We start from the raw sequence: 24,240 nt of genomic DNA, 5'->3' as shown, positions 1-24,240 counted from the left end.
ATCAAGATCATGGGTAATTCAGGAGCTAGTGTGTTCTTTCTTGGTAGGGACCGCGGTGCTGGGCTGTGGGGCTCTGCTGCCTAGAGGGACTTTTTAAGTATCGATGACACCTTTTGAGCCCTTGTCCATCTGTACAGGTGACACCGTGTAACACCATGTCCATTCTCTCTTAACTACAGTCAACTCCACCTTCTCTTCATGCCTCTGGCCTTTAGGAACCCAATCCACTCCCTCTCTACCCGTTTCTCCCTTCCTCTACTGGAAAGTCTCCCTGGCTCGCTCCAGCTCATTCAGATGACATTTAAAAGAGACCCAAATAAAATTTTTCTAATGACAAAATACAATGGGAAGGAGGGGAAAGTTTTAATCAAGTGGGTGTATTCTCCAGAGGGGAGCAAGTACTTCATTTCAATTCCTCATTTCCCTTTGATGGAAAGTTTAGTGAATTTTTATGATGTAGAATTTATAAGATGGCTGGGTTTAGGTAATCAGCTTTAATATTTATACTCCTAGGGAAAGAAATAGGAATCATTAGTAAGCATGCATAATTAATGAATAAATTATATTTCCCTTTGTTTTCTTTCAGGTACAAGGAAATGCTAGAACTAGTGATCTCTCCCAGCCTTACTGTAAACAGCGATCGTCCGGGTAAACTGAAGGTTAACTGTGCCGACGCTGATGTCTGGACTCTGAGTGACATAGAAGGTAGGGCTCCTGGTGTGCGTTTTGGTGGGCCCTGTGGTGATCCCTGCTCGCCCCACAGAATATGGTAAGGGACTGATAGCCTTCGGCACACATCCTCTCACAAGTACTGTCGTTATGACAATTTCTCCTCCCACCCAATTAGATTGTTGACTCCGGACCAAAACTTTCGCATATGTTGCTAACAATTTTGTCTAGTCATTAGAGGTAAAAGTGTGCTCGTTCCTGTTCTGAACATCCTGTCTCGGTCTCCAGTTCCAGGAAATGCTGACACCTCCATAGACGCTAGTCGGTTTGGGGTGTATTCCAGGCCCAGGCCCCAGGCATGCCCTGCAGGCTCTGGGGCTGGACCTCTGAGTTCTCTCTTGCCATCGCCACATCCAAGCACAGGCGTCTTGTTTATGGGGGTTTGACGTTGGGACAAGAACTCATCTGCCTTTTGCTTTCAGGTTGGGTTGCAGTCAAGGAAGCAGAGGAGAGTTAAGCTGTTTAAAAAACTATTGGCAAATGATGCAGTCAGACTAGTTTTCGCTAGACAATTCCAGCTATTGTTTGCACTGTTTGGGATCTGTCAGCCTTCCTGGTAGAGCGCAGAGTTACTTAGCGAAAGGCATTAAGCTATTATGTTTAACCATTGGGCTTAACCCTTTGTTTGAGCAGCTTTGGGATTTGCTGTTGGTGTTCCGAAACTCCCAGCTGTCTCTCCTTCACTGTCTGTGTTTGATGCCAGCTCATGGGGGCACAGTGCTATGTAATTGTCATGGAAAACCAAAGAGACGTGAGTCTAGTTGAATATAGCATCAGAAGGAATTTGCTTTTAAGCAACTCCAGGCTCTTGGGAATAATTACTGCCGTCACCAAGATAGCAGTAATAATGTCTTGTGTGCTGGTCATGAAGCTGGAACAGCCCTGCTAAAAATACCATCAAGAGGGTCTGGGCTCCTGTGACCAGCACACCCTCATTCCTCCTGGTCCTTTGGAGCATCTGTGTAAGCCACCCTGGGTTCTTTTAGAGTTTGAGATAATTTATTGAGCCCTGTTCAAAGACAGTCATCCTTTTCCTTCTGAGTGAAGGCACCAGTCAACTACAGACTCTTCATTTCAGAGCCAGTAGAGACAGGAAAAGGCATAGACTGCCGAGGGAGGAAGATCCCAGGCTGACTCTCAACCCCACTGCTTCCCAGCCAAATGATCTTGGGCAAATTGTTTAACCTTCCTGAGCCTCAACTTTCTCACCTGCCAAATGGGGGCAGAATCATGACCACTTCATAGGATGCTTACTGCAAGGATCAAATGGGGTGATGTTATGTAAAGCGCCTGGCACACCTTGGGGGCATGGTAAATAAACTTATTATCCCATTGAATCAAATAGCCACAGGGAACTCAAAACCATGATTGCAAACTGGCTGCCAAGCCTGGCCCTCAGGTATGTCTTTGTTTGGTTTATACTGTGCTTTAAATAAAAGTGAACTTGTAAAAATTGGGAGAACTCACGTAAATATCTGGATTTCTAGTTTCTCTTGAGATGCCGAATTCTTTAGAAGTGCTGGGCCCGTGTTCCCACCTGGCTTCCACTAGTAGGAGCTGAGGGGCAGCTGTCAAGAAGATGAGTGCCTGCCACTTCCTCTTGTCCTTCATTTTTTGTGAGCACCTACTTTGTCCCAGGCACTATTCAGAGCAATAGAAATTGAAATTAATTCTCCTCCTCCTCCATCACTGTCAAAGCAAACTCTTGGCACCTGCTATGTGTCAGGCATTAAAATGTATTAACTCTTTAGTGTCTGCAACTCTAAGAAATGAATACTCGTTTTACAGATGAGGAAACTGAGGCACAGAGAGGCTAAGTAACTTGTCTGAGATGACAGTTAAGCGACAGCCAAAATTTGAACCTAGGTAGTCTGACTCCAAAGTCTGTTTTCCTAATCAGTACACTGTACTGTTTCTCATGTAATTATTACACCCCTATTAGGCTATGAGCCCATTTCACGGATGTGGAAGTTGAGGCTTGGGGAGTTGAGTAACCAGCTTAAAGTCATACAACTTGTGGCAGGGCCAGGAATCAGACCCAGGCACTCTGGCTCCAGAGTCCTCACATCTAAAGTCAATAATCACTTTCTGCAAAGATCTTAAGGGTCTGCAGACCCCAGATGTCCATCCCGCACAGTGGTGGCACCCACAAACACATTGTCTGTCTCCTTTTTGTGACTTGGAGCTGTCTGTACCCTTTACTGCCCTGGGGCAATCTGAGGCCAAGGCGAAGGCTTTGCGGGTGAGCAATGGGGCAGAAAGAGGTTGCTTCCAAATTCAGAGCAGGCAGGGGCTGGCAGGGTCAGGTCTCTCTCTCTCTCTCTCTCTCTCTCTCTCTCTCTCTCTCTCTCTCTCTCTCTCTCTCCCTCTCTCCCTCTCTCCCCCTCTCCCCCCCCCCCCCACACACACACACGTTTCTTTCTCTTGATTGTTGACATGGGCGGTGAGCTCCAGGACTCTGCAGGAGACATTCCACCCTAGTTGTGGCCTCAAGTGCCAGACTCAGCTGCCCTTCCTGCCTGGCCTCTGGTCTCCCTCCTCCTGGGCCCTTCCTTCTGTTACAGAGTGAAAGTTATTGAGTGACTGCAAGGGTCCAGGTCCAAGGAGGACCCCAGTAGCCATGAGGCATGAGGCCTACACTCGGGGGGGCTCTGGGGTGGGGGGAACGTGGACCCCAAAAGCCCCCCGGTGGCTCCCTTTGCATTTCTGGCTCTGCCTCCTACCAGTTGTAAGTCCCTGGTCTAGTGGCCTAACCTCTTGGGGGCTCATTTGCCTCTTCTGTTAAATGGAATAATTATGCCACCAACCTCATAGAGTTGATGGGAGGATAAAATGACTTAAAATATGGAGAGGACTTGGTGTTTTAAAAAAGTATAGAATAAGATCTAAATTCCTTCCCCTTGGCCAAGTAGGCTCTACTTTTTTTTTTTTTTTTTTATTTTTGGCTGCATTGGGTCTTCGTTGCTGCGCGCGGGCTTTCTCTAGTTGTGGTGAGCAGGGGCTACTCTTCATTGCGGTGCGCGGGCTTCTCGTTGCAGTGGCTTCTCTTGTTGCGGAGCACAGGCTCTAGGCGCACGGGCTTCAGTAGTTGTGGCATGTGGGCTCAGTAGTTGTGGCTCGTGGGCTCTAGAGCACAGGCTCAGTAGTTGCGGCACACGGGCTTAGTAGCTCCACGGCATGTGGGATCTTCCCGGACCAGGGCTCGAACCCATGTCCCCTGCATTGGCAGGCGGATTCTTAACCACTGTGCCACCAGGGAAGTCCCCAAGTGGGCCCTACTTGCCTGTCCCTGCCAGCCTCTCAGACTCATCTCTACCCCGTCACCTCTGCTCACTGGACCCAGCCCCTGGCCTTATTTCTTTTGCTCTAACTCACAAGCGTGATCCTGCCATCAGGGCCTTTGCACTTGCTGTTCCTCTACCTGGACCAGGCTTCCCCCCATCTCTGCAGGACCATCCCCTCATCCTTCAGTTCTCATCAGAGAGGTCTTTCCTATCAAAAGTAATCATTTGTTCATTCATTCATTCATTCATTCAACAAATGTTCACTCAAACACGTGCCCAGCATTGTTTTAAGTACTAGGAAGACAACACAAAACCCCTGCCTCTTGGAGCCCTACCTAGGGTGCTGGCAGGGCAAGAGTCTGATGACAACAATAGATATATAGCATGTTTTATACACACACACACACACACACACACACACACATAAAATATATATATATCAAAATATATAGCATGTTGCATGGTGATATGTACTAGGGGGGGAAAGCAGGGTGGGATGCGAAATGCAGCGATATGGGGTTGCAGTTTTTGTTAGGGTGGCTAGAAATGATGTCACTGGGAAGGTAACACTTGAATAAAGACCTGAAGGAGGTGTGGACGGGCACTTCTTGGTCACAGGGAAGAAGAGCCTTAGGAGCAGAGAAGATAGCAAATGCAAAGGTCCTGAGGCAGCAGCGGTTCCAGAGCACGTGAGAAGCAATAGGAAGGCTGGTGTGGCTGGAGCCCAGTGAGCGAGGGGCCAGTGACGGGGAGCTGAGGTCAGAGAGATACCCAGGGTCAGACCATGCTGGACTTTGTGAGCCATTGGAGGGACTTGGCTTCTACCCTGAGTGAGATGGGAGCCGTGGCGGAGGGGTGCGGTTGGGACCAGATGAGGGACAATCTGATCTACAGATTGACAGGCTCCCTCAGGCTGCACATGAGAACAGACTGCGGGTGGGGGCAGAATGGGAGCCCAGGTAGCAACGAAGGTGTTACAGTAACCCAAGTGAGAGGCCAAGGTGGCTTAGATGGGGTGGTAGTGATGGAGTGGTGAGAACAGGTCAGATTCTGGATCAGGTTTGAGGGGAGAGCCAACAGAACATTCAGTCACGGTATTTGGTTTGTTTAATATTTTCTTCATATTCCCACTCTCTGCTGGAAGTTACGTGTTTATTCACTTGCTGTTTGTCTGCCTCCCCCCACCAGAATGTAAGTTCTCTGAAGGCAGATCTTGCCCACTTTATGCCTACGTATCTTGACCACTGAGAACAAGGCATGACGCATAGTAGGTACTTAAGAAATACTTGTCGATAGAAAACAAACGTATGGTTACCAAAGGGGGAGGGGGGTGGGGATAAATTAGGAGTTTGGAATTAACTGATACACACTACTGTATATAAAATACATAAATAACAAGGACCTACTGTATAGCACAGAGAACTATACTCAATATCTTGTAACAACCTATAATGGAAAAGAATCTGAGAAAGAATATATATGTATGAATCACTTTGCTGTACACCTGAAACATTGTAAATCAACTATACTTCAATTTTTAAAAATGATACTTGCCATATTAAAAAAAAAAAAAGAAATACTTGTGGAAGGAATGAAGACAGAAGACAGAGCACTCTGCAGGACTATAGGACAGGGTGATTGAATGAGTGCTACCCTCTGTGAGCCCCCTGTGGTATGACATCTCACAGCCTTAACACATGCTGTGTCCCCTGCCTGCAGCACCCTCCCTTTCCTCTTTTTTTTTTTTCAAGACAATCCAATTTCTGGTCACCAGGTAACACATAAATACACGATCCTTATAAAAGCTTGAACATTAGGTCAAATCCCCCTTTACCACATCCACCCAATCTTAGTCGTCACCTCCCCTCCCCAGCAGTAACCACTGTTTTGTGTTCCTGTTATGGAAGACTTTCTCTATGCATTACATATGTGTAAACGTATATTTCTATAATTTAAGTATGTATATTTATGTCTCAAATTCTCTTGTGCATCAAAACCACCTTGCAAGTTCTTTTGGCACACCGGTTGCAGAGCCCCATCCCCAGCAATTCTGATTCTGTAATGGTTTGTGGTGGGGTCCAAGAATTTGCATTTCTTTTTTTTTTTTTTTTTTTTTTAATTTCCATATGTTCTATATTAGTTGGGAGTATATGCTCTTTTTTTTTTTTTAAAGATTTATTGATTGATTGATTGATTGATTGATTGCTATGTTGGGTCTTCGTTTCTGTGCTAGGGCTTCCTCTAGTTGCGGCAAGCGGGGGCCACTCTTCGTCGCGGTGCGCGGGCCTCTCACTATCGTGGCCTCTCTTGTTGCGGAGCACAGGCTCCAGACGCGCAGGCTCAGTAGTTGTGGCTCATGGGCCGAGTTGCTCTGCAGCATGTGGGATCTTCCCAGACCAGGGCTCGAACCCGTGTCCCCTGCATTGGCAGGCGGATTCTCAACCACTGCGCCACCAGGGAAGCCCGAATTTGCATTTCTAACAATTCCCAGACAACACTGATGTTGCCAGTCCAGGGACCAAACTTTGAGAACTAGCCTCCAGGGCTGGTTTTAAACCTGTCTGCACATTGGACTCTCCTGGGAAGTTTTTTTAAAAAATTTAATGCTAATGTCCAGATCTTACCCCCAGAGTCTGATTTAATTGGTCAGAAGAGTGACCCAGGCAATGAAATTTTTTTAAAGCTCTCCAAATGGGGCTTCCCTGGTGGCGCAGTCGTTGAGAATCCGAGGCACCCAGTACTGTGCACCCAAGGTTGAGAACCATTGCTCTAGGTGGTGAATTCCTCCAGGACAAAGACAATTTTTTATTCCTACATATGTATTTAAATTTCTGTTCCTAATTAGCAGACAGCTCAGTGCCTGGCTCATGGTAGGTCCTTAAAAATTATTTATGGTTGGGTAGGTGGGCGAGTGGGTGGGTGAGTGGATGGACCTTGGGTGGATGGTTGGGTAGGTAGATGGATGGGTGATAGGTGGGTGGTGGATGAATAGAGTAACCTTTAGGAACCACAGATAACTTCAGATTGATATTGCCTTTGAATCCTTAGTAAAGTTTCTTTAACTTCCCCTTGCCTCATTTTCCATATCTATAAAGTAGAGAGAACAACTTCCTCGTTGAGTTGTTATGGGGAATAGAAGAGATAAGACCCATGTAGTCCTTAGCAGAGTCCCTGGCTTGTAGGAACCACTTGAGAAATATAAGCTATCGTTCATTACTATTTAAGGGAAATTTGGATTTGAATTGTATCCCATCTTCTGGAAGGAGGAGGGAAAAAGTTATGGAACTAAGAAAGCAAAACTGAATCGAGAAAAAAAATTTTTCTTTTGAAATGCAGACACATTTTGCAAAAGCTGAGGCTATAATCTCATTAAGTGTTTCCTCGGAGAGGTGAAATCACCGCAGAACAACCTGGGCTGTCATCCTCACTCAGACTGCCTGCCCCTCCTCTGCCCTGGGCATGATATGGTGTAATTTCCAGTTTCAGTCTCACCGGTTCTAGCCAGGGACTGGCAGATTTTCTTTCATTTCACCCAAGCAAGGTTGAGCTGCCCAGAGCTTTGCCCAGGTCTGGCCTGGGGAGCCACAGATCAGTTTCACCTTTTGCACTTTTAAGCCTTTCTCAGCCAGCTTCCTTGGGGCCTCAGCACCCAGAATGACCTCTACCTGTGGGGCACACATGCTGAACTCCTAATACAGTGCTCCCTCCTGCTCTCGCTGACCCTGGTCTGAGTGCTGTCTAAAGCACCCACACTAAGGAGATGAGCTGATGAAATTTACAGACACGCAGCTTTCGTAGCCAAGACCTTCCTCAAGACATCTTGCATTAGAAGTTGTCTCATCTCATGGGGGATCAGTTAGAAGTGGCCCCTGGGATCCAATTAGGCAATATAATAGTGGTTGCTGCTTTTAGAATCATTAGCTTCTTAATCCTCCCAGTGAGAGGTTAAAACAAAAAAAAGTGTGAACATTCAAATTGGGCTCACAATTGAAGTGGCTGAAGCAAGGGCCCCAGGAGAATAGAAGAATAGGAGAATAGCTCCTGTGTGTTGAGCAGTTACCATTTGGCAGGTACCTGCCTCGTGTAATCCTTGCGACAGCCCTGCAGGGATGAGATAGTACCCCATTTTGTGGATGTGGAAACTGAGGTTTAGAGAAAGGAAGTGATGGGCTCAGGGCCACACATTTATAGTGCAGCAGAGTCAGGATTTGAACTTGGGTCTGACCCCTTCAGCGCACGTGCTTTTCTTTTTGGAAGCAACATTAAGATAACAAGTTATGAGATTTGGATTGTAGATCTGGTCCACAGTAGGTGCATGGTGAACATTTGTTGAATGCATGAATGAATGAACCAGCTGTGTGTGTCGTTGGGTAACATCACACAGTCACGCACACACACAATCACACAATACGTGTGCACTCACACACATAGACCCCAGCTCTGGTTTCCTCATATTACATCAGATCATTTATATTCCCTTCTTGGCCCCAGTATGCATTTGAGTTTGTGACTTCTGGAGTGGAGATTTATTTTTATGAACCCAGAATTGGGACATTTTCGTAATTTGCAGTTCTTCATTAGCCTGTGGTCTAAACCCTCGCTACTCAAAGTATGGTTTCCGGGCCTAGCATGTCAGCATCACCTGGGAGCTTCCTTGACCTAAAGACTGGAGTCTGCATTTTCATAAGATCCCCAGGCAAATCCTGTGCATATTAATGTTCCAGGTGCCCTGCTCTGTATCATCCACTTCCTTCCTTTGCACCTTGTTATCATTGTAATTAAGTACTTTCCTTATCTATTTAAGTATTTGTTTACCATCTGTCTCCCCCACTAAACTGGAGGGTCCATGAGGACAGGAACTCTGACTGCTTTTGCTGGCACATGGCAGGCGGTGAGTGAATGAATGAATGAACGAATGAACGAGCTCAGCCTGAGGCTCTGGCCATCTGTTTAGCTAATCCTTATCCCTTCGCCCTGTTGGAACCTGGGCAGGAGGAGGGGCTTAGAGTTTTAAATTCACAAGTAAAATGGAGGAGGCTCTCTGCCCCTCCCTTGGGAGCCGGCTGCCCCATTTGATGTGCTAGCCACATCCCTCGGAGACACGTGGTGAAGCTTGAAATAAATAGATTTGACTACATTGAGTCAGGTCACCAGGGCTGCTTTCACCACTGGCAACGTGGATACAAGTTGCCATCAATGATTCCGCCACTGACCCCAACCTTGTTGATCAAGCAAGTTGTGGCACTGCCGAGTTTGAGAACAGGAACCTGTGGTCAGTGGGAAGGGCATCTCCAACTGCCAGGCACCAGATCTCACCAGTATCAAAGGGCTGCTGCTTCTACTGCATGTGGTGTCTTCACCACCCTGAAGATGCTTGGGGCCCACGTGAGGACTGGAGTCAAAGGGTCGTCTGCCCCTTGTGCTGAGGGCCCCATGTTTGTGATGCAGTGACCAGGAGAAGTATGACCACTCCCCCTAGATTGCCAGCATGCCCTCTGGGTCTGTGACGCTGGCATCATGGAGGGACTCATGACCACAGTCCACGCCCTCTCTGCCCCTCTGGCAAGCTGAGGTGCGATGACCGTGCCGCTGTCCAGAGCATCATGCCTGCATCCAATGGCATTGCCGTGTCTATGGGCCAGACCATTCCTGAGCTGCGTGGGACGCCCTGTGGCATGGCCTCCCATGTCTCCACTTCAGTGTATCTGTCTGGCTCTGACTTACCATTTGGAGAAAGCTGTCAAACACAACAGCATCCAGAAAGTGGTGATGCGGGCGTCTAGGGGATCACCGAAAGGCATCCTGGGCTACGTTGAGGACGAGGTAGTTCCTGCGACTTGAACAATGATGCCCACTCCTCCGCCTTTCACGCTGGAGCGTGCGCTGCCCACGCAATCACTGTCAGGCCCATTGCCTGGTACGCACATGACGGATGGCTCCACCTGCATCTGGGCCTCCTGGTCCACAGGACCTCTGCGGACTAATAGCCCTGAACCACAGCAAGAGCTTCAGAGGAAGAGAGAGGCTCTCTGCTCTTGGGGAGTCCCTGCTCCACCTTTGCACCCAAAGCACTGAGCGTGGTTGTCCTTTACACAGTCCCACCCCAGGTCCCTGAGGAAGGGAAGGAGCTTGGGGACCCTACACTGGCACAGACCATCAGGAGTCTCCATGAGGTCTGCGCCATCCTTGCCAGCGAAAAAAGGAAGAAGAAAGGGAGGGAATGAAAGGGAAGGAGATTATTCTATATATAATACATTCATTTTCCAGGTTCTCAATTCTCCCAAGTGTCCCAGGATAAAAAAGTTAAATGTGATACCAGTTTAAAAAAAAAAAAAAAGAGCCTGTGCTTTTCAAAAATCACACAGTCTGCAGAAGGAAAATCTCTTAGCACTGACTAAATGCCTGTTTCTTCCTTGCACAGTCTTCCTGGGGGTTGCTGGGGTGGAAGAGGACCATAGGTTTGCACAGCAGGAGAGGAAGAACTGCCCTGGTAGGGAAGGCTGATTGCATAACAGTTCAGAGGAACAGAGGAGGGGAAGCGAGGTGAACATGCAAATCAGGACACAGAGGTTGGGGGCAGGGGGAGATGCTTGCTTCAGATTTCTAGAATGCGGAGTTAATCCAAGCCCCTAGGACTGTTTCCATAGATTTTGATTTTTATGAATATTTACATATTTATTAAAGAAAACATATTCAAAATGTTTAATTCAGTAACATATATTACTAAACATAACTCAAATCATGAGCTTTTACCAGTAATGAGACTGGGGCTGTTTCAGAATGAGACCATCCTGGGGGAGGATGAGGAAGGGGATGTGGGAGGCTCTGCCTGGGGCAGGAAACCCGGAGCAGGGAAATTAGCAGTGAGTGAGCACCTACTGTGCGCCGGCACCTTTCCTTGGCGTTAGATCCCTGCTGTCCCGACTTTTTAAAAATATGACACATAGTAAGAAATATATTTTTACACAGGCATTCAGCACACACACAACACATACACAACACATTCTCACGTCTACAACTGGAACAAAAGTATCCCACAACTCCTTATTATGATCAATATACGCTGATGCTGTCCAGCCTTTTTTTTTTTAAGATTTATTTATTATTTATCTTTGTATTTTCTTTATTTTTGGCTGTGTCGGGTCTTAGTTGCGGTACGCGGGATCTTTCGTTGCAGCGCGCAGGATCTTTCATTGAAGCGCGCGGGCTTCTCTCTAATTGTGGCGTACAGATTTTCTCTTCTCTAGTTGTGGTGCGCAGGCTGCAGGGTACATGGGCTCTATAGTTTGCGACACACGGTCTCCCTAGTTGAGGCACACGAGCTCAGTAGTTGTGGCGCGGGATTAGCTGCCCCGTGGCATGTGAGATCTTAGTTCCCTGACCAGGGGTTGAACCCACGTCCCCTGCATTGTAAGGCGGATTCTTTACCACTGGACCAGCTGGACTTCAGGACTCGCCCTCTCACCCCAGTGGCTTGGGACTCGAACAGAATGTGACTCTTCCAGGGAGGTGATTAAGGAGATGGACTTGGGACTCAAATAGCCCTTGGGTTCAAGTCCCAGTTCCCATGTCCACAGGCTGTGTGGCTTGAGCAAGGCACTTAGCCTTTGGACCCTCAGCTTCCTCGTCAGTGCAATGGGGATAATGACATTGTCGGCCTTGTAGCATTGCCATGAGGATTAAATGAGTTCATGCATGTAGGCAGTTAACACGGGCCCGGCACATGGTGAACATCTAAGCGGGTGCTGGTTGCTATTATGATGATGATTGTCATCGCGGGCTGCTGTGTCCTGGTTGGGAAGCCAGAGTCAGGAGCCAGACCACCCGAGTTCAGATCGCAGCTCCACCCTTTAGGACCTGTGTGGCCTTGAGTGAGTTATGTAAACTCTCTGCGCCTCCTGCCCTTCATCTGTAACATGGGGGCGTGAAGAGAACCCTCCTCAAGGGGTGATTATGAGGATTAGAATAATCCAGGTAATGGATTTAGAAGACAGCTTGGCATGTAACAGGCACTGGGTAAATGATGGATAGAATCATCATCATCTCATTTAATCCTCATGCATCCTTGTGAGATAAATGTTTTTTCCCCATTTTGCAGGAGGGTACCCTGAGGCCCAGAGACTATAGGCAGTCTGCCCGAAGTCTCTTTGCTTACTGAGTGCTAGAGTTGGAATTGCAGGTTGGTTTACAGAGAGGCTCAGAGCTCTGGAGGGCTTGGGGCATTTCTCAGGAGGCCCAGGGACACCTCAGCCACTGCCCTGCATACCAGGGAGTGTGAATTGGCAGGTTGGTACAATCAGTAGACACATCATCTAGAACTTGCCAGGGCTCCACACTGAGGACATTGCATGGTATTACTTAAAATGACACAGCACAAAATCCTCCCCAGTGAACTGTTCGTTTGTAAAATTATCCTCTTGGAAATGTCTCTCCCAGCAAAATTCTATCACGTTTTCATCATCTCCTGATTATTGCCTCCCAACCATGGTTGGAGGCTGAGTGCCCAGAGATACAGTGTAGAGCACTTGTATCAGGACCTCAGGCCTCTTCCATCTCCCTGCCCCACACTCTAGCTGGAGCCTAGGAGATAATCCAAGATGTGCCCCCCCTAAGTGCTGGGACCAGCCCCACCTGAACCCAATGAACTGAAACTGGGGAGGGAGAGGAGGAATATCAAGGTGACATCATCAGAAGAAGGAAAATAGGTGTTGGATAATCAAAGCCAACCAGTGTCTGCCTTTCTAGGTTTCTGGGGTTGCCTTTAAGGCAAGGAAGGGAGTGGGTCTCCATCCAGGAGTAGAAATGGCGCCAGCTGCCAGCTAGTTGTGTGACCTGGCTCAAGCACGTTCTTTCTGTCTCTTTGCCCTCCTTTCTCCATCTGTACAATGAGTGGGGGGATGGATTCTACTCTGATGTTTCAAGATGCTACAGGTTCTTTATACGTAGTCCTACAATTAGTATCTGGAGACAAAGCACACCCAGAAAAGGTTTTCAAGAAGGAGAGTGCTACAATGGTGTGCCTCAGATAAGCTTGTGTGGTTGAGAAAGTCCCTGGCAGCAACTCTCTGAGTTTCTTCCCCCTCAACCTGGCGTCTGAAGTCACAGCTTCTGGGGAACATTGCTCTGACAGCTCAAGCCCTTCAAATGTTTTTTTTTTCCCCTCCAGGCATCACCACATCGGCTCTGAGTGTGTCCCAGCTCTTTGCAAGGTGAGTACCCTTGCTTTATCTCCCTCTCACGCTCTCTCCCTCTCTCTTTCTTGGAGGGCAGAGGCTCTGGAACCAGACTCCCTGGAAAGGAATCCCAGCACTACTCTTACTGGCTGAGTGACCTTGAGCAAACAACCCCACCTCCCCAGGCCTCAGTCTCGCCATCTGGAAAAGGGGGACAATCATGATGCCTGCCCCACGTAAAGGGCGCTTAGAAAGGGGTCTGGAACAGACTGTCCTGAGAGTGTTGGCTGTTGTTTTCTTCTTTCTTCTTTTTTTCAGTCTTTTTCTCCTTTCCTTCCTGTTCTTTCCTATCACAGACTTTCTCAGTTCCTCTCTCCCTTCCTGCTTCTCTGTCTCTCCCTCTCTTGTCTTTTCTCCTTCCTTTCCTCTCTCTCCTTTTCTGTCTCCCTCCCTCTCTCTTTGCCCTCTCTCTCTCTTGTGCTCTCCCTCCTCTTCCTTCCTCCTGCCCCATCTTTCTCTCTCTGCCCCCCTCTATCCTTCTTCCTCCCTCCTCCCCCCTCCTTCCTCCCTCTTCCTGCTCCAACTTTCACCCAACACTCCTCGGTACCAAATCTCGTAGGAGCACTGGAGACTCGCGAGATCAGTGAGACACAGTCCCTACCCTCGGAGAGCTTCCAGTCTAGTGGGGAGAGAGACCAGTAGATCAGAGATCTCAATAGAGCGGACGGTACAAATGCTCCGCGAGAGCCATGCACAGGGGTTAGTGGGAGCCCAGTGACGGACAGGGCTTACCCAGGGTCCTCAGGGGCTGCCCATCTGCACCCCCTAGTGTGAGAAGCCCCGGGTTTGGCAAGACGGTCAGCATGGCCCTCAGTCCGGATATTCAGCTCCTCCATGGCTGGACATGCTCCTCCCTGGATGAGACTGTAGAAGCTGTTTATAAGGAGCACACTTTCTCATCCTTCCTTTCCCTCCAGAAGATGTTTTGGGGGTTGTCGGTAGCAACTGAGGTCTGTTAAATCTACCTAACTTGTTTTATGGCCTTGAGGTTAGAGAGCTCCACTGTCCTCTCTGACTTTTCACTTGAGCCCCAGTTTAATCCGAGAATTTCACATCGGTTTTGATGGAAAGCAGGAGTTGATCATCTCCGATTTCCACCTTCTACTTCCAAAGACAGGTATAAGTTGGGAGCATTTTCAAATAAGGTTCTCTGCTCAACACTAAGTCTCGATGCTCCAGATGCGTTTCCAAGCACCTCACAGGGTAAGAATCTTGACTGCTGAAACGCCTTCCAGTACCGATTCTGGCGTCTCCAGCTCAAACAAGTTTCTTAGGCATCTTGGAACGAGTTCCCCAACCCTTCAGCACAGTAGTTGTCAAAAAGAAAGAGGACCTGAGAACATCTTTTTATAATTCTGTGAACTTTTGCATCTGTCTCACACCTGCCATCAGGCTTCGTATGTAGGAGGAACTCTGGAAACCAACAGGTTTTTACTAAGGTGATGTAATCAAAATGGAATCAGATACAGGTTTGGGAATCTCATTACCATCTACTGATAAACTCGTGGCCAGGATGGTTAGATAGAGTTTGTCAAGTTGCACAGAGGTGGAGTGGTTAAGGGCGTGGCCTCTGGAGCCAGGGTTCAAATTGTGTATCAGCTGTGTGCTTTTGGTTCCTTCATCTCTCTCTGCCTCAGTTTTCTTATCTGTAAAATGGGGATGGGAGTAGTAACTGCCTCCAAGAGCTGTCACAGTTGCTATCAGGTTTAAATGAGCCAGTCTACATGCAATAATTGGGACAGTGCCTGGCATATCGTAGGCCCAAGAATTGATGGCAGCACACAGAGCAGACCCAGGCTTTCCAAAGCATCTGCTTTGCAAGAGAAGGGGGAAATAAGGAGAGAGAGAGCGTGTGTATGTGTGTGTGTGTGTGTGTGTGTGTGTGTGTGTGTGTGTGTGAATCTTCTGGTTTTAAAATATTGGCAACTTCAAATTAAGAAAAAACTGCACTGGCCAAAGGAATTATATCCGTAGATTCACCATCTTGTCCCCTTCCTGTTAGAACAACCTACCTTGACTTTATTTATTGCTCCCTCCAGGAGCAATAAATACAGGGCTGAGTCAATCCCAGGCCCGTCACTGAGAAGCAGCAAAGCTTCGTGATTACAAGTGTGGCCTCTGGAGTCAGACTTACAAGTTTAAGTTCCAGATTTCCCACTTTCTAGCTGTGACTTGCGGTTTCTGAGCTTCAGTTTTCTCTTCTCTAAAATGGGAGTTAGAAGAGCCTCTACGCCAGAGAGTTGATATCAGTATCCGATGCGATTCAGTGCACATATTAGGCCCGTGTGACACAGTTCCTAGCCCATGGTCAGAGCGCAGTGATCACTAGCAGTCGTTATATTGCAGATGTCTTAGGTCAGTGGCCCGTTAAATCCTAGCCCTTCGTGGAACCTGTTATTCATCTTGGAGTAAGAAATCCATTTGTGTTCTTTGGTTGCAAGTAACAGAAATAGACCCCAGCTGATGCAAGCACAGAAGTACTTTTTTTGGAAGATCTGGAGTAGCTCACAATGGAAGCAAAAGTGGAATAATCAGGCCTTGAGAAAGACCAAGAGTAGGACAGCTTCTAGGATCCAAGCAATAGGAAGGAACTAAAAAACGGTCTCTTCAGAATGTGGTTGTTGGAATGAATTATTCAGCCCAAGATTTAAATTCCCAGAACAAAGTCTGATTGGATGATCTTGCACCATGTGCCCACCCCATGGCCAAGAGCAGGGCATCTTGAATGACAACGCTGTCAAAGCTGCAATCAATTGGGAAGGCGTCTAAATTAGGGTAGATAGTCACGGTGGAATAGGCTATACTGCGGTAATCAATAAACCTTGGTCTCGGTGGCTCAGCACAACAAAGGTTTGTTTCTTATATAAAGTCCAATGTGGATCCCATGAAACTCTCCAGGGCACCTCTCCTCCACAGTCTGACTCAGGGATCCAGGATGTAACTGTGTTAGCTCTGCCCTCTCAACTGGTACCCTCCACAGTTGCTGCCGAAAGAGGAGAGGGGATGGTTTTGTTGGCCAGACCTATGAATGGTTTAGGCATTCTGTCAGGCAGAACCCAGTCATGTGGTTGAATCTGACTGCAAGAGAGACAGGAAGTGTAATCTTCCTGGTGCCCAGGAAAGGAAAATGAAATAGGATTTGATGAATATGTAAGCTGTCTTTCCCCTGGAAAGAGTGAATACCCAGGGAATTCCCTGGCGGTCCAGTGATTAGGACTCAGTGCTTTCACTGCTGGGGCCCAGGTTCAATCCCTGGTCAGGGAACTAAGATCCTGCAAGCCAAGTGGCCAAAAAAAAAAAAAGAAAAGAAAAGAAAAGAATAAATACCCCCAAAGGAAAATAGTGGTGGTGGTGATACCAGAATAAGGGGGGAGAGATGCTGGGTTGGGCTTGGGCTTGGAGATTTCATCTTCTCTCCTTCCATGCAGACCTTGCCCACGTGTCCTGCCCAGCCAGCATCCCACGGCCATGGCAGCCTACGGCCAGACTCAGTACAGTGCGGGGATCCAGCAGGCCACCCCCTACACAGCTTACCCACCTCCAGCACAAGCCTATGGAATCCCTTCTTACAGTGAGTACCTGACCAAGCTCTTGCTTTCCCCCTGGGATCCCCACCATTATGATCTTTATTTTGCCCTATTGCTTCAGTGAAATGCAGAATGATAAATGCAGCCAGCCTAATTTTGAATTGGAGATAGAGGAGAAGGACAGACACTTTAAATATGGTTCAAGATCTAGAGACTATATCAAGACCTCTTTTGACTGCAAGAGTAAGACACAACCCAAGCTGGCTTAGGGAAAATGGAAATATAATGATTCACATACTGGTAAATTTGGGGATACAACTGATAGCAGGTATGGCTGGATCCAGGTGCTTGAATGATGTCATGAGGAAGATGTCTCACTCCATCTTCAGATGTTTTCCTCTGAGTTGTCTTTACCTCCACATGGGTTCTTCCCATGTGACAGCAAAGATTGTACCTGTCAACTCCAGGTTTGCATGCTTTCAGCTCAGCACTCTCAGCGGAAGGAGATCTCATCTTTCCCAGTAGCTCCACCAGAACCCAGTGTTGACCCTCATTGGCCCAAATTGGGTCACGTGACAATGCTTAGCACAAGCAAGGAGGTGGGGGTGAGGGAGATAATCGGAGGGTGAAGCATATGGATTGTATATGAGGAAGGGATGGTTCTCTTAAAGGAAAACCCAGTGGTGGTATCAGAAGAAGGAAAAATGGATGCTGGGAAGGCAAAAACAAGAGACATACAACCTTGATAGTCAGAACCCTATTGCCAAGACCTGGAGGCTCAGTGAACCAGGCTCACCTGCTCACCTGTCCACCTGTCCACTGCTCACCTGTCCCTGTCAGCATTCATCAGGGTTCTCCAGAGAAACGGAACCAATGGGATGGAGCTGAGATAGATAGATAGAGACAGAGAGAGAAATTTATCATAGGAATTGGCTCACCCATTAATGGAGGCTGAGAAGTCCCAAGATCTGCAGTTGGCAAGCTAAAGACCCAGGAGATGGTAGAGGATGTCATTCCAGCCTGAGTCTGAAGGCCTGAGAACCAGGAGGGCTGATGTTGTAAGTTCTAGTCCAAAAGCCGGCAGGCCCAAACCCAAGAAGAGCTGATTTTTCAGTTCGAGTCTGAAGACAGGAAAAGACCAATGTCCCAGCTCAGCACTCAGACAGAAGGAGTTCCCTCTTACTTAGTCTGTTGTTCTGTTCAGGTTTCCAGTTGATTGGATGGGGCCCACCAACATCAGGGAGGGCAATCTGCTTTACTCAGTCCACTGATTCAAATTAATCTCATCCAGAAACACCCTCGCAGACACAGTATAATGTGTGACCAAATGTCTAGATACCCCGTGGTCCAAGTTGACACATAAGGTTAACCATCACACTGTCTGTGGCTTTTATTCATGTGATTTCTTCCCATCTTAATTGATGTATCAACCAAAGCCCTTTTGGTAGCAAACAACAAAAATCCAATGCTAATTAACTTAAGAAAATAAGGATGTTTATTGCAAACATAGCTGAAAAATCTTAGGGCTTTAGCTTCAGGCAGGGTTGGATCTAGGTATGATAATAGGAGGAATTAGTCTCTCTGCTTCCCTTTGTGTGGGCTTCCGTCTCAGGCAGGCTCTCCACTGGGGTGCCAAAGGCAGCCCTAGCAGTTCCAGGCTGGAACTCCCCAAAAAGAGAGCCTCCGCTGTCCAGGACTTGCCATATTGTCCCAGAGATCTCCCTACCTGGACCCCCATGGTCAGAGCCTGGGGCAGAAAGATGGAATGCTCTGGATGGCCACATGTCCACCCATGGTACCATTGATCAGGTCAGGCTCACCCCAGAGAGCTGATCTGAGTGTGAGGAAGGGGTGGTCCCCAAAGGAGGAGGGGGCAGGCAGAAAGCACAGACATCCACACAGATGGCTTTCCGATCCATCCAAATCCATGGTATCCAGTAGAAAGAACAGGATTGCAGGCAGGAGGCCTTCCTTCCAGACTCAGCTGCCCCTGGCTTCTCCACACCTCAGCTTCTTCAACGGTTAAATTAATCAGATCATCTTATCTTGCCAACCAGATGGTGTGGCTTCAGTGCAGAGACTGAATCTTGAATTTTTTTCCTCCCTCTTCTCCCTCCCTTCCTCTGCCCTGTTCTTTTGTTCATTCATTCATTCATTCATTCAGCATTGGGTCATGTGCTGGGCATACAGTGGTCAACAAGCAGAATGGGCCCTGTGTTTGTGGAGCTTACAGTCTAGAACAGAGGCTGCAAAGTGAAGGAAGGCCAACAGATAATGTGGCCCTTGGATATTTTTTTTAACCTATAAAATATACTTGACATTTAAAAAATTAATTGCCAGTTTTTAAATGGGAAATGTTTACATAGAAGTTCATATTCCTAATGTCTTTAAAAAAAAACGACGGATGATCGGGCAGCATTGGGCCCACATTTTTTGTGTCAGGAGTAGGCGGCTCTGAGTAGGGCTGACCCTATTAGCCTGCGTTCACCACAGTCCTCCCCCACCCTCATTACTCACTTGAGTTAGCTGCCTGTCCCCTGAAGACGTTTAAGTTTGCAACCCCTGGCGTAGAGGAAGAAAGAAATTACATGAACTTTTAAAAATTGTAGGTGTTATTTCACATTATGATGCGTGATATAAAGGAAGACAAGAAGGCTGTGAAAGGGTAAAGAACAAGCAAGATTTAATATAGGTCCCAGCGCCAGGGAAGGCCTTTCACATGAGGAGCTGATTCAGCTGAGAACTGAGAGATGACCATTCGTAAGCACGGGAGGGAGGGCATCCAGGCCAAGGCGACCACCCCTGGGAAGATGGACTTGGCAAATCCAGGAAGCCCAGTGGCTGGAACACAGTACACAGATGAGGTAGGCGAGGTGGGCAGAGCCATAGCGCCTGGGAAGGATTTTATTCCAAGTGAAGCAGGAACTCATTGGCAGATTTATAAACAGAGGACTATCTGATACAATCTGGGTTTTTTAAAGATGACTTTGGCTGCTGTGGGGAGGTTGGATTGGAGGGAAGCAAGAGGAGAAACAGGAAGGTAGGTTGGGAGACTGGTAAAGTCTGGAGTAGAGCAATGGTGGAGACCTGGGGGGCAGTGAACAGACAGAAGTAGACATATTCAAGAGCAGTTGTGGAGTTAGGAGTGACAAGTCACGGAGCACCCGGCCAGGCATTGGTCACGGACACCATCATTGAGGTACTGTATCACTGAGATGTGCACCACTGAGATGCTTCATCTTCAAAAAAAAAAAAAAAAAACGCTTTTTTTTTTGGCTGCGCCACACAGCTTGTGGGATCTGAGTTCCCTGACCAGGGACTGAAACCAGACCCTCAGCAGTGAAAGCACGAAGTCCTAACCACTGGGCCCCCAGGGTATTCCCTGAGATACTGCATCTTTGAGATGCTGCATCACTGAGATGCTGCCACCCACAGTTCTCAGGGCTCTGTGTCTACTTGTTCTTTTAAAGCCCCACTCAACCCTCCAAGGAAAGTCCCATCGTTATCCTCTTTCAAGGTATAAATAAATGGAGGCTCAGAGAGGATAAATAACTCGCCCAAGGTCCCCCAGTTGGTCGGTGGCAGAGGTGGAATTACACCCAGGCAGCCTGGGTCTGGAGTCTAAGCCCCTCACTGCTGAGCTCCACTGCCTGAGCACACATTCCAGAAATCCTGGGGGATTACCTATGACAGACCTTGGCCAACTGGTGTGGGCATCTCTTCTAACTTCTGTCCCTCCTGTGCCAGAAGACTTGTGATAAAATCACACGTAAGTTACCCTGCCTGGCTGACAGCCAAGAAACATGAAGCTGTATTATTTTTCAGCATAAAAGAGAAAACTAGCCCTGTTCCCAGACAAAACATGGCATCCGGTGGAAATTAATTTGGTTCAAAGTCATTTTACAGTCCCAGTTACTTTCAGAGGCTCTGTGCCCTCACAATACAGCATAAGTGGTAAGATCACATGTTCTGGGTTCACACCCCACCTCTGCCCCTTGCTGGTCCTCAGACTCTGGGCAGTTTTCCTCCTTCATACAATGGGAGTGATACTAAGTCTGGCTTCCTAACGATTGTTGTTGCATTAAATGAGATCATCTACATTAGGGATCAGCTACCTTTTTCTGTAAAGGGCCAGATCATAAATATTTTCAGCTTTCTGGGCCACTCAACACTGCCATTGAAGCATGAAAGCAGCCAAACAATATGTAAACTAATGGGTGTGTCTGTGTTCTAATAAAACTTTATTTACACAAACAGGCAGTGGGCCAGACTTGGCCCCCGGGCCATCATGTGTCAACTCCTGATCTCTATAAAGGGTTTAGCTCACAGGGCCTGGCCCAAGGGAAATGTTCAGTCAGTACAGCTGAAGCCAGGCTGCTACACACACACCTGGAATGTCCACATCACTAACTAACGACAGCTGGGATGAAAAGCCCTTTCCCTTCACATATGCCTGTGCCCGAGCAAGCAGTGTTTGCTCACTGTCTGGACAAACCTTGCTGAATCTTGTTAGGAAACTTTTTTCCTTGCTCCTTGGCAAATAGCATTACTACCTTTGTTTAAATAGCTGCAGGGAAATAATAACACAGTTGAGCAAACTAGAGGCAAGGAGGTCAGGACTGTGGAGTATTTTTTTCTCAATTTATTATGCAACATTTAAGACATATGTAAAAGCGGAAAGAGTAGCACTACAAATACCCATGAGCTGACCGTCCAACATGAAAAATAAAGGGAGGTTACCTCCCTTTCTTGTCAGATACCCACGCCCCTGGATTTGCTGTTTATCGTTGCTCTGCATTTCTTTATGAAGAATAGAGGTCGGCAGTCTTTTTCTGTGAAGAGCCTGATAATAAATATCTTTTGCTTTGCAGGCCATACAGTGTCTATCAGAACTCTTCAGGTCTACCCTGTATCTTGAAAGCAGCCACAGATAATACATAAACGAATGGGTGTACAGACATACCTTGTTTTATTGCATTTCGCTTTATTACACTTCACAGATACTGCGTTTTTTACAAATTGAAGTTTTGTGGCAACCCTGCTTCCAGCAAGTCCGCTGGTGCCATTTTTACGACAGCATTTGCTCACTTTGTGTCTCTGTGTCACATTTTGGCAATTTGGCAATATTTTGAACTTTTGCCTTATTACTATATTTGTTATGGTGATCTGTGATCAGTGGTCTTTGGTGTTACTATTGTAATTGTTTGGGAGCTCCATGAAATGTGCCCATATAAGATGGCGAATTTAGTCAATAAATGTTGTGTGTTCTGACTGCCCCACCAACCAGCCGTTCCCCCATCTCTCTCCCTCTCCTCGGGCCTCCCTATTCCCTGACACACAACAATATGAAATTAGGCCAATTAATAACCCTACAATGGCCTCAAAGTATTCAAGTGAAAAAAAAAAAAAGAGTCATGCATATCTCACTTTAAAATAAGAAAAAACTAAAAATGATTAAGCTTAGTGAGGAAGGCATGTCAAAAGCCAAGACAGGCTGAAAGCTAGGCCTCTGGCACCAAACAGTTAGCCAAGTTGTGAATACAAAGGAAAAAGTTTTGAAGGACATTAAAAAGTGCTACTGCAGTGAACACATGAATGGTAAGAAAGTGAAACAGCCTTATTGTTGATATGGAGAAAGTTTTAGTGGTCTGAATAGAAGATCAAACCAGCCACAACATTCCCTTAAGCCAAAGACTAATCCAGCACAAGGCCCTAACTCTCGTCAACTCTGTGAAGGCTGAGAGAGGTGAGGAAGCTGTAGAAGAAAAGTTTAAAGCTAGCAGAGGTTGGTTCACGAGGTTTAAGGAAAGAAGCCAGCTTCATAACGTAAATGTGCAAGGTGAAGCAGCAAGTGCTGATGTAGAAGCTGCAGCAAGTTACCCAGAAGATCTAGCTAAGATAATTCATAAAGGTGGCTACACTAGACAACAGATTATCAATGTAGATGGAGCCTTCGATTAGAAAATGCCATTTAGCAGAAAGTTTTCTATGGCTGGTGACAGAAGAGGAAGTCAGAGAGATGGAAGTCATGAAAAGGACTTGATGGAACATTACTGGTTGGAAGATGGAGGGGATGAGAAGGAATGCAGGTGGAATCCAGGAGCCAAAAATGGTCCCCAGCTGACAGCCAGCAAGGATGAAGGGATTTCAAATCCACAGATACAGGAACTGGATTTTTCCAAGAATCTGAATAAGCCTGGAAATGGATGCTTCCCCAGAGCTCCCACATAAGAGCCCAGTTTGGCCAAAACTTTGATTTCAGCCTTGTGAGAATCTAAGCATGGAACCCAGTTGAGCCCACCCAGACTTCTGACCTACAGAACTGTGAGTGAATAAATGAGTTTTGTTTTAAGCCACTAAGTTTGTGGCAGTTTGTTCTGCAACTGTGGAATATGAATTCAAGGCACATTCAAAACAGTCTGCAGGGAACTGTGGAAGGCACACACCTATCCTTGTAGAAATATCTTAATGTTCAAAAGATGCTATGGGTTTAAGAACGCATTCCCTTTTCCATATGATCACATTTACTACTACTCTTTCCTAACTTCCAACCCTCTTTTTGATTCTATTAGGAACTCCTCTCCTACTTAGCTCTGTCTCCTGGCCTGATCCACCAATCTCAATTTCCATCAACCCTCTGGTGAGATTTGTAGCTCACTAGGATCTGGTCCTATCCTTTCTCCTCCCTTTTTTGGCCCTACCCATCCATCTGTCTCGCTTGTTTATTTTTTTGTTTCATTTTGTTTTGTTTTTTTCTGTGCCATAGCTCTGTTGAATAGAAGGAAATGCTAAGTTAATTTTGTTCCTTTTCCATAAGTTTCATTCCTTTTAGAAATAATTAATCTTGCACTCTGACAGTATATACAAAACAACTGTGGATATTTAAAGAAAAATGCAGTGAAGCCTGGTATGTACTACTTTTACAAACAAGGAAGAACTTTTTAGTTTAAAATAAATGTCTCAGTGATAGATATGTACAGTTAAATGTCTCAGTGATAGATATGTACAGTTAAGATATTCAATAAGAAAATATTCCAGATACTTCAAAATTTTCAAGTAGGTATTTAGGGTGCTCCATGAAACACACATCCTTATCATTCTTTATGTCTGTGCTATTTATTTCCATAGTTTTTTTTTTAATTGACGCAGATATCATACTTTGAAAATGTTTCTGAGTAGGAAAGAAATTGTAATTAAAATAAAACAAAGGAAACACTAATTTACCACATACCTGGAAAGAAAAAAAAAAAAAAGAAAATGCCATTTAGGGCTTTCATAGCTAGAGAGGAGAAGTCAATGCCTGGCTTTAAAGCTTCAAAGGACAGTCTCACTCTCTTGTTAGGGACTAATGCAGCTGGTGACTTTAAGTTGAAGCCAGTGCTCATTTACCATCCTGAAAAGCCTAGGGCCCTTAAGAATTATGCTAAATCTACTCTGCCTATGCTCTATAAATGGAACAACAAAGCC

At 46.6% G+C, this 24,240-nt stretch overlaps 1 protein-coding gene across 2 annotated transcripts in view; it reads left to right on the top strand.

Annotated features, from left to right (window-relative positions):
* EYA2 (EYA transcriptional coactivator and phosphatase 2) overlaps nucleotides 1–24,240 on the top strand; it is a 259,292-nt gene that overhangs the window by 79,206 nt on the left and 155,846 nt on the right. For both annotated transcript variants that reach the window (XM_036827587.1, XM_036827586.1), the window contains exons 2-4: nucleotides 587–705; nucleotides 13,180–13,222; nucleotides 16,675–16,817. In XM_036827587.1, the coding sequence (XP_036683482.1) occupies nucleotides 597–705; nucleotides 13,180–13,222; nucleotides 16,675–16,817 (295 nt within the window). In that variant the 5' untranslated portion in view covers nucleotides 587–596. The remainder of the gene's footprint in view (nucleotides 1–586; nucleotides 706–13,179; nucleotides 13,223–16,674; nucleotides 16,818–24,240) is intronic.

Source organism: Balaenoptera musculus, chromosome 15, assembly GCF_009873245.2.
Source record: "Balaenoptera musculus isolate JJ_BM4_2016_0621 chromosome 15, mBalMus1.pri.v3, whole genome shotgun sequence".
NCBI classification, from domain to species: Eukaryota; Metazoa; Chordata; class Mammalia; order Artiodactyla; family Balaenopteridae; genus Balaenoptera; species Balaenoptera musculus.
Note: the sequence above shows the minus strand (reverse complement) of the source record. Positions and strands in the feature narration are given on the sequence as shown.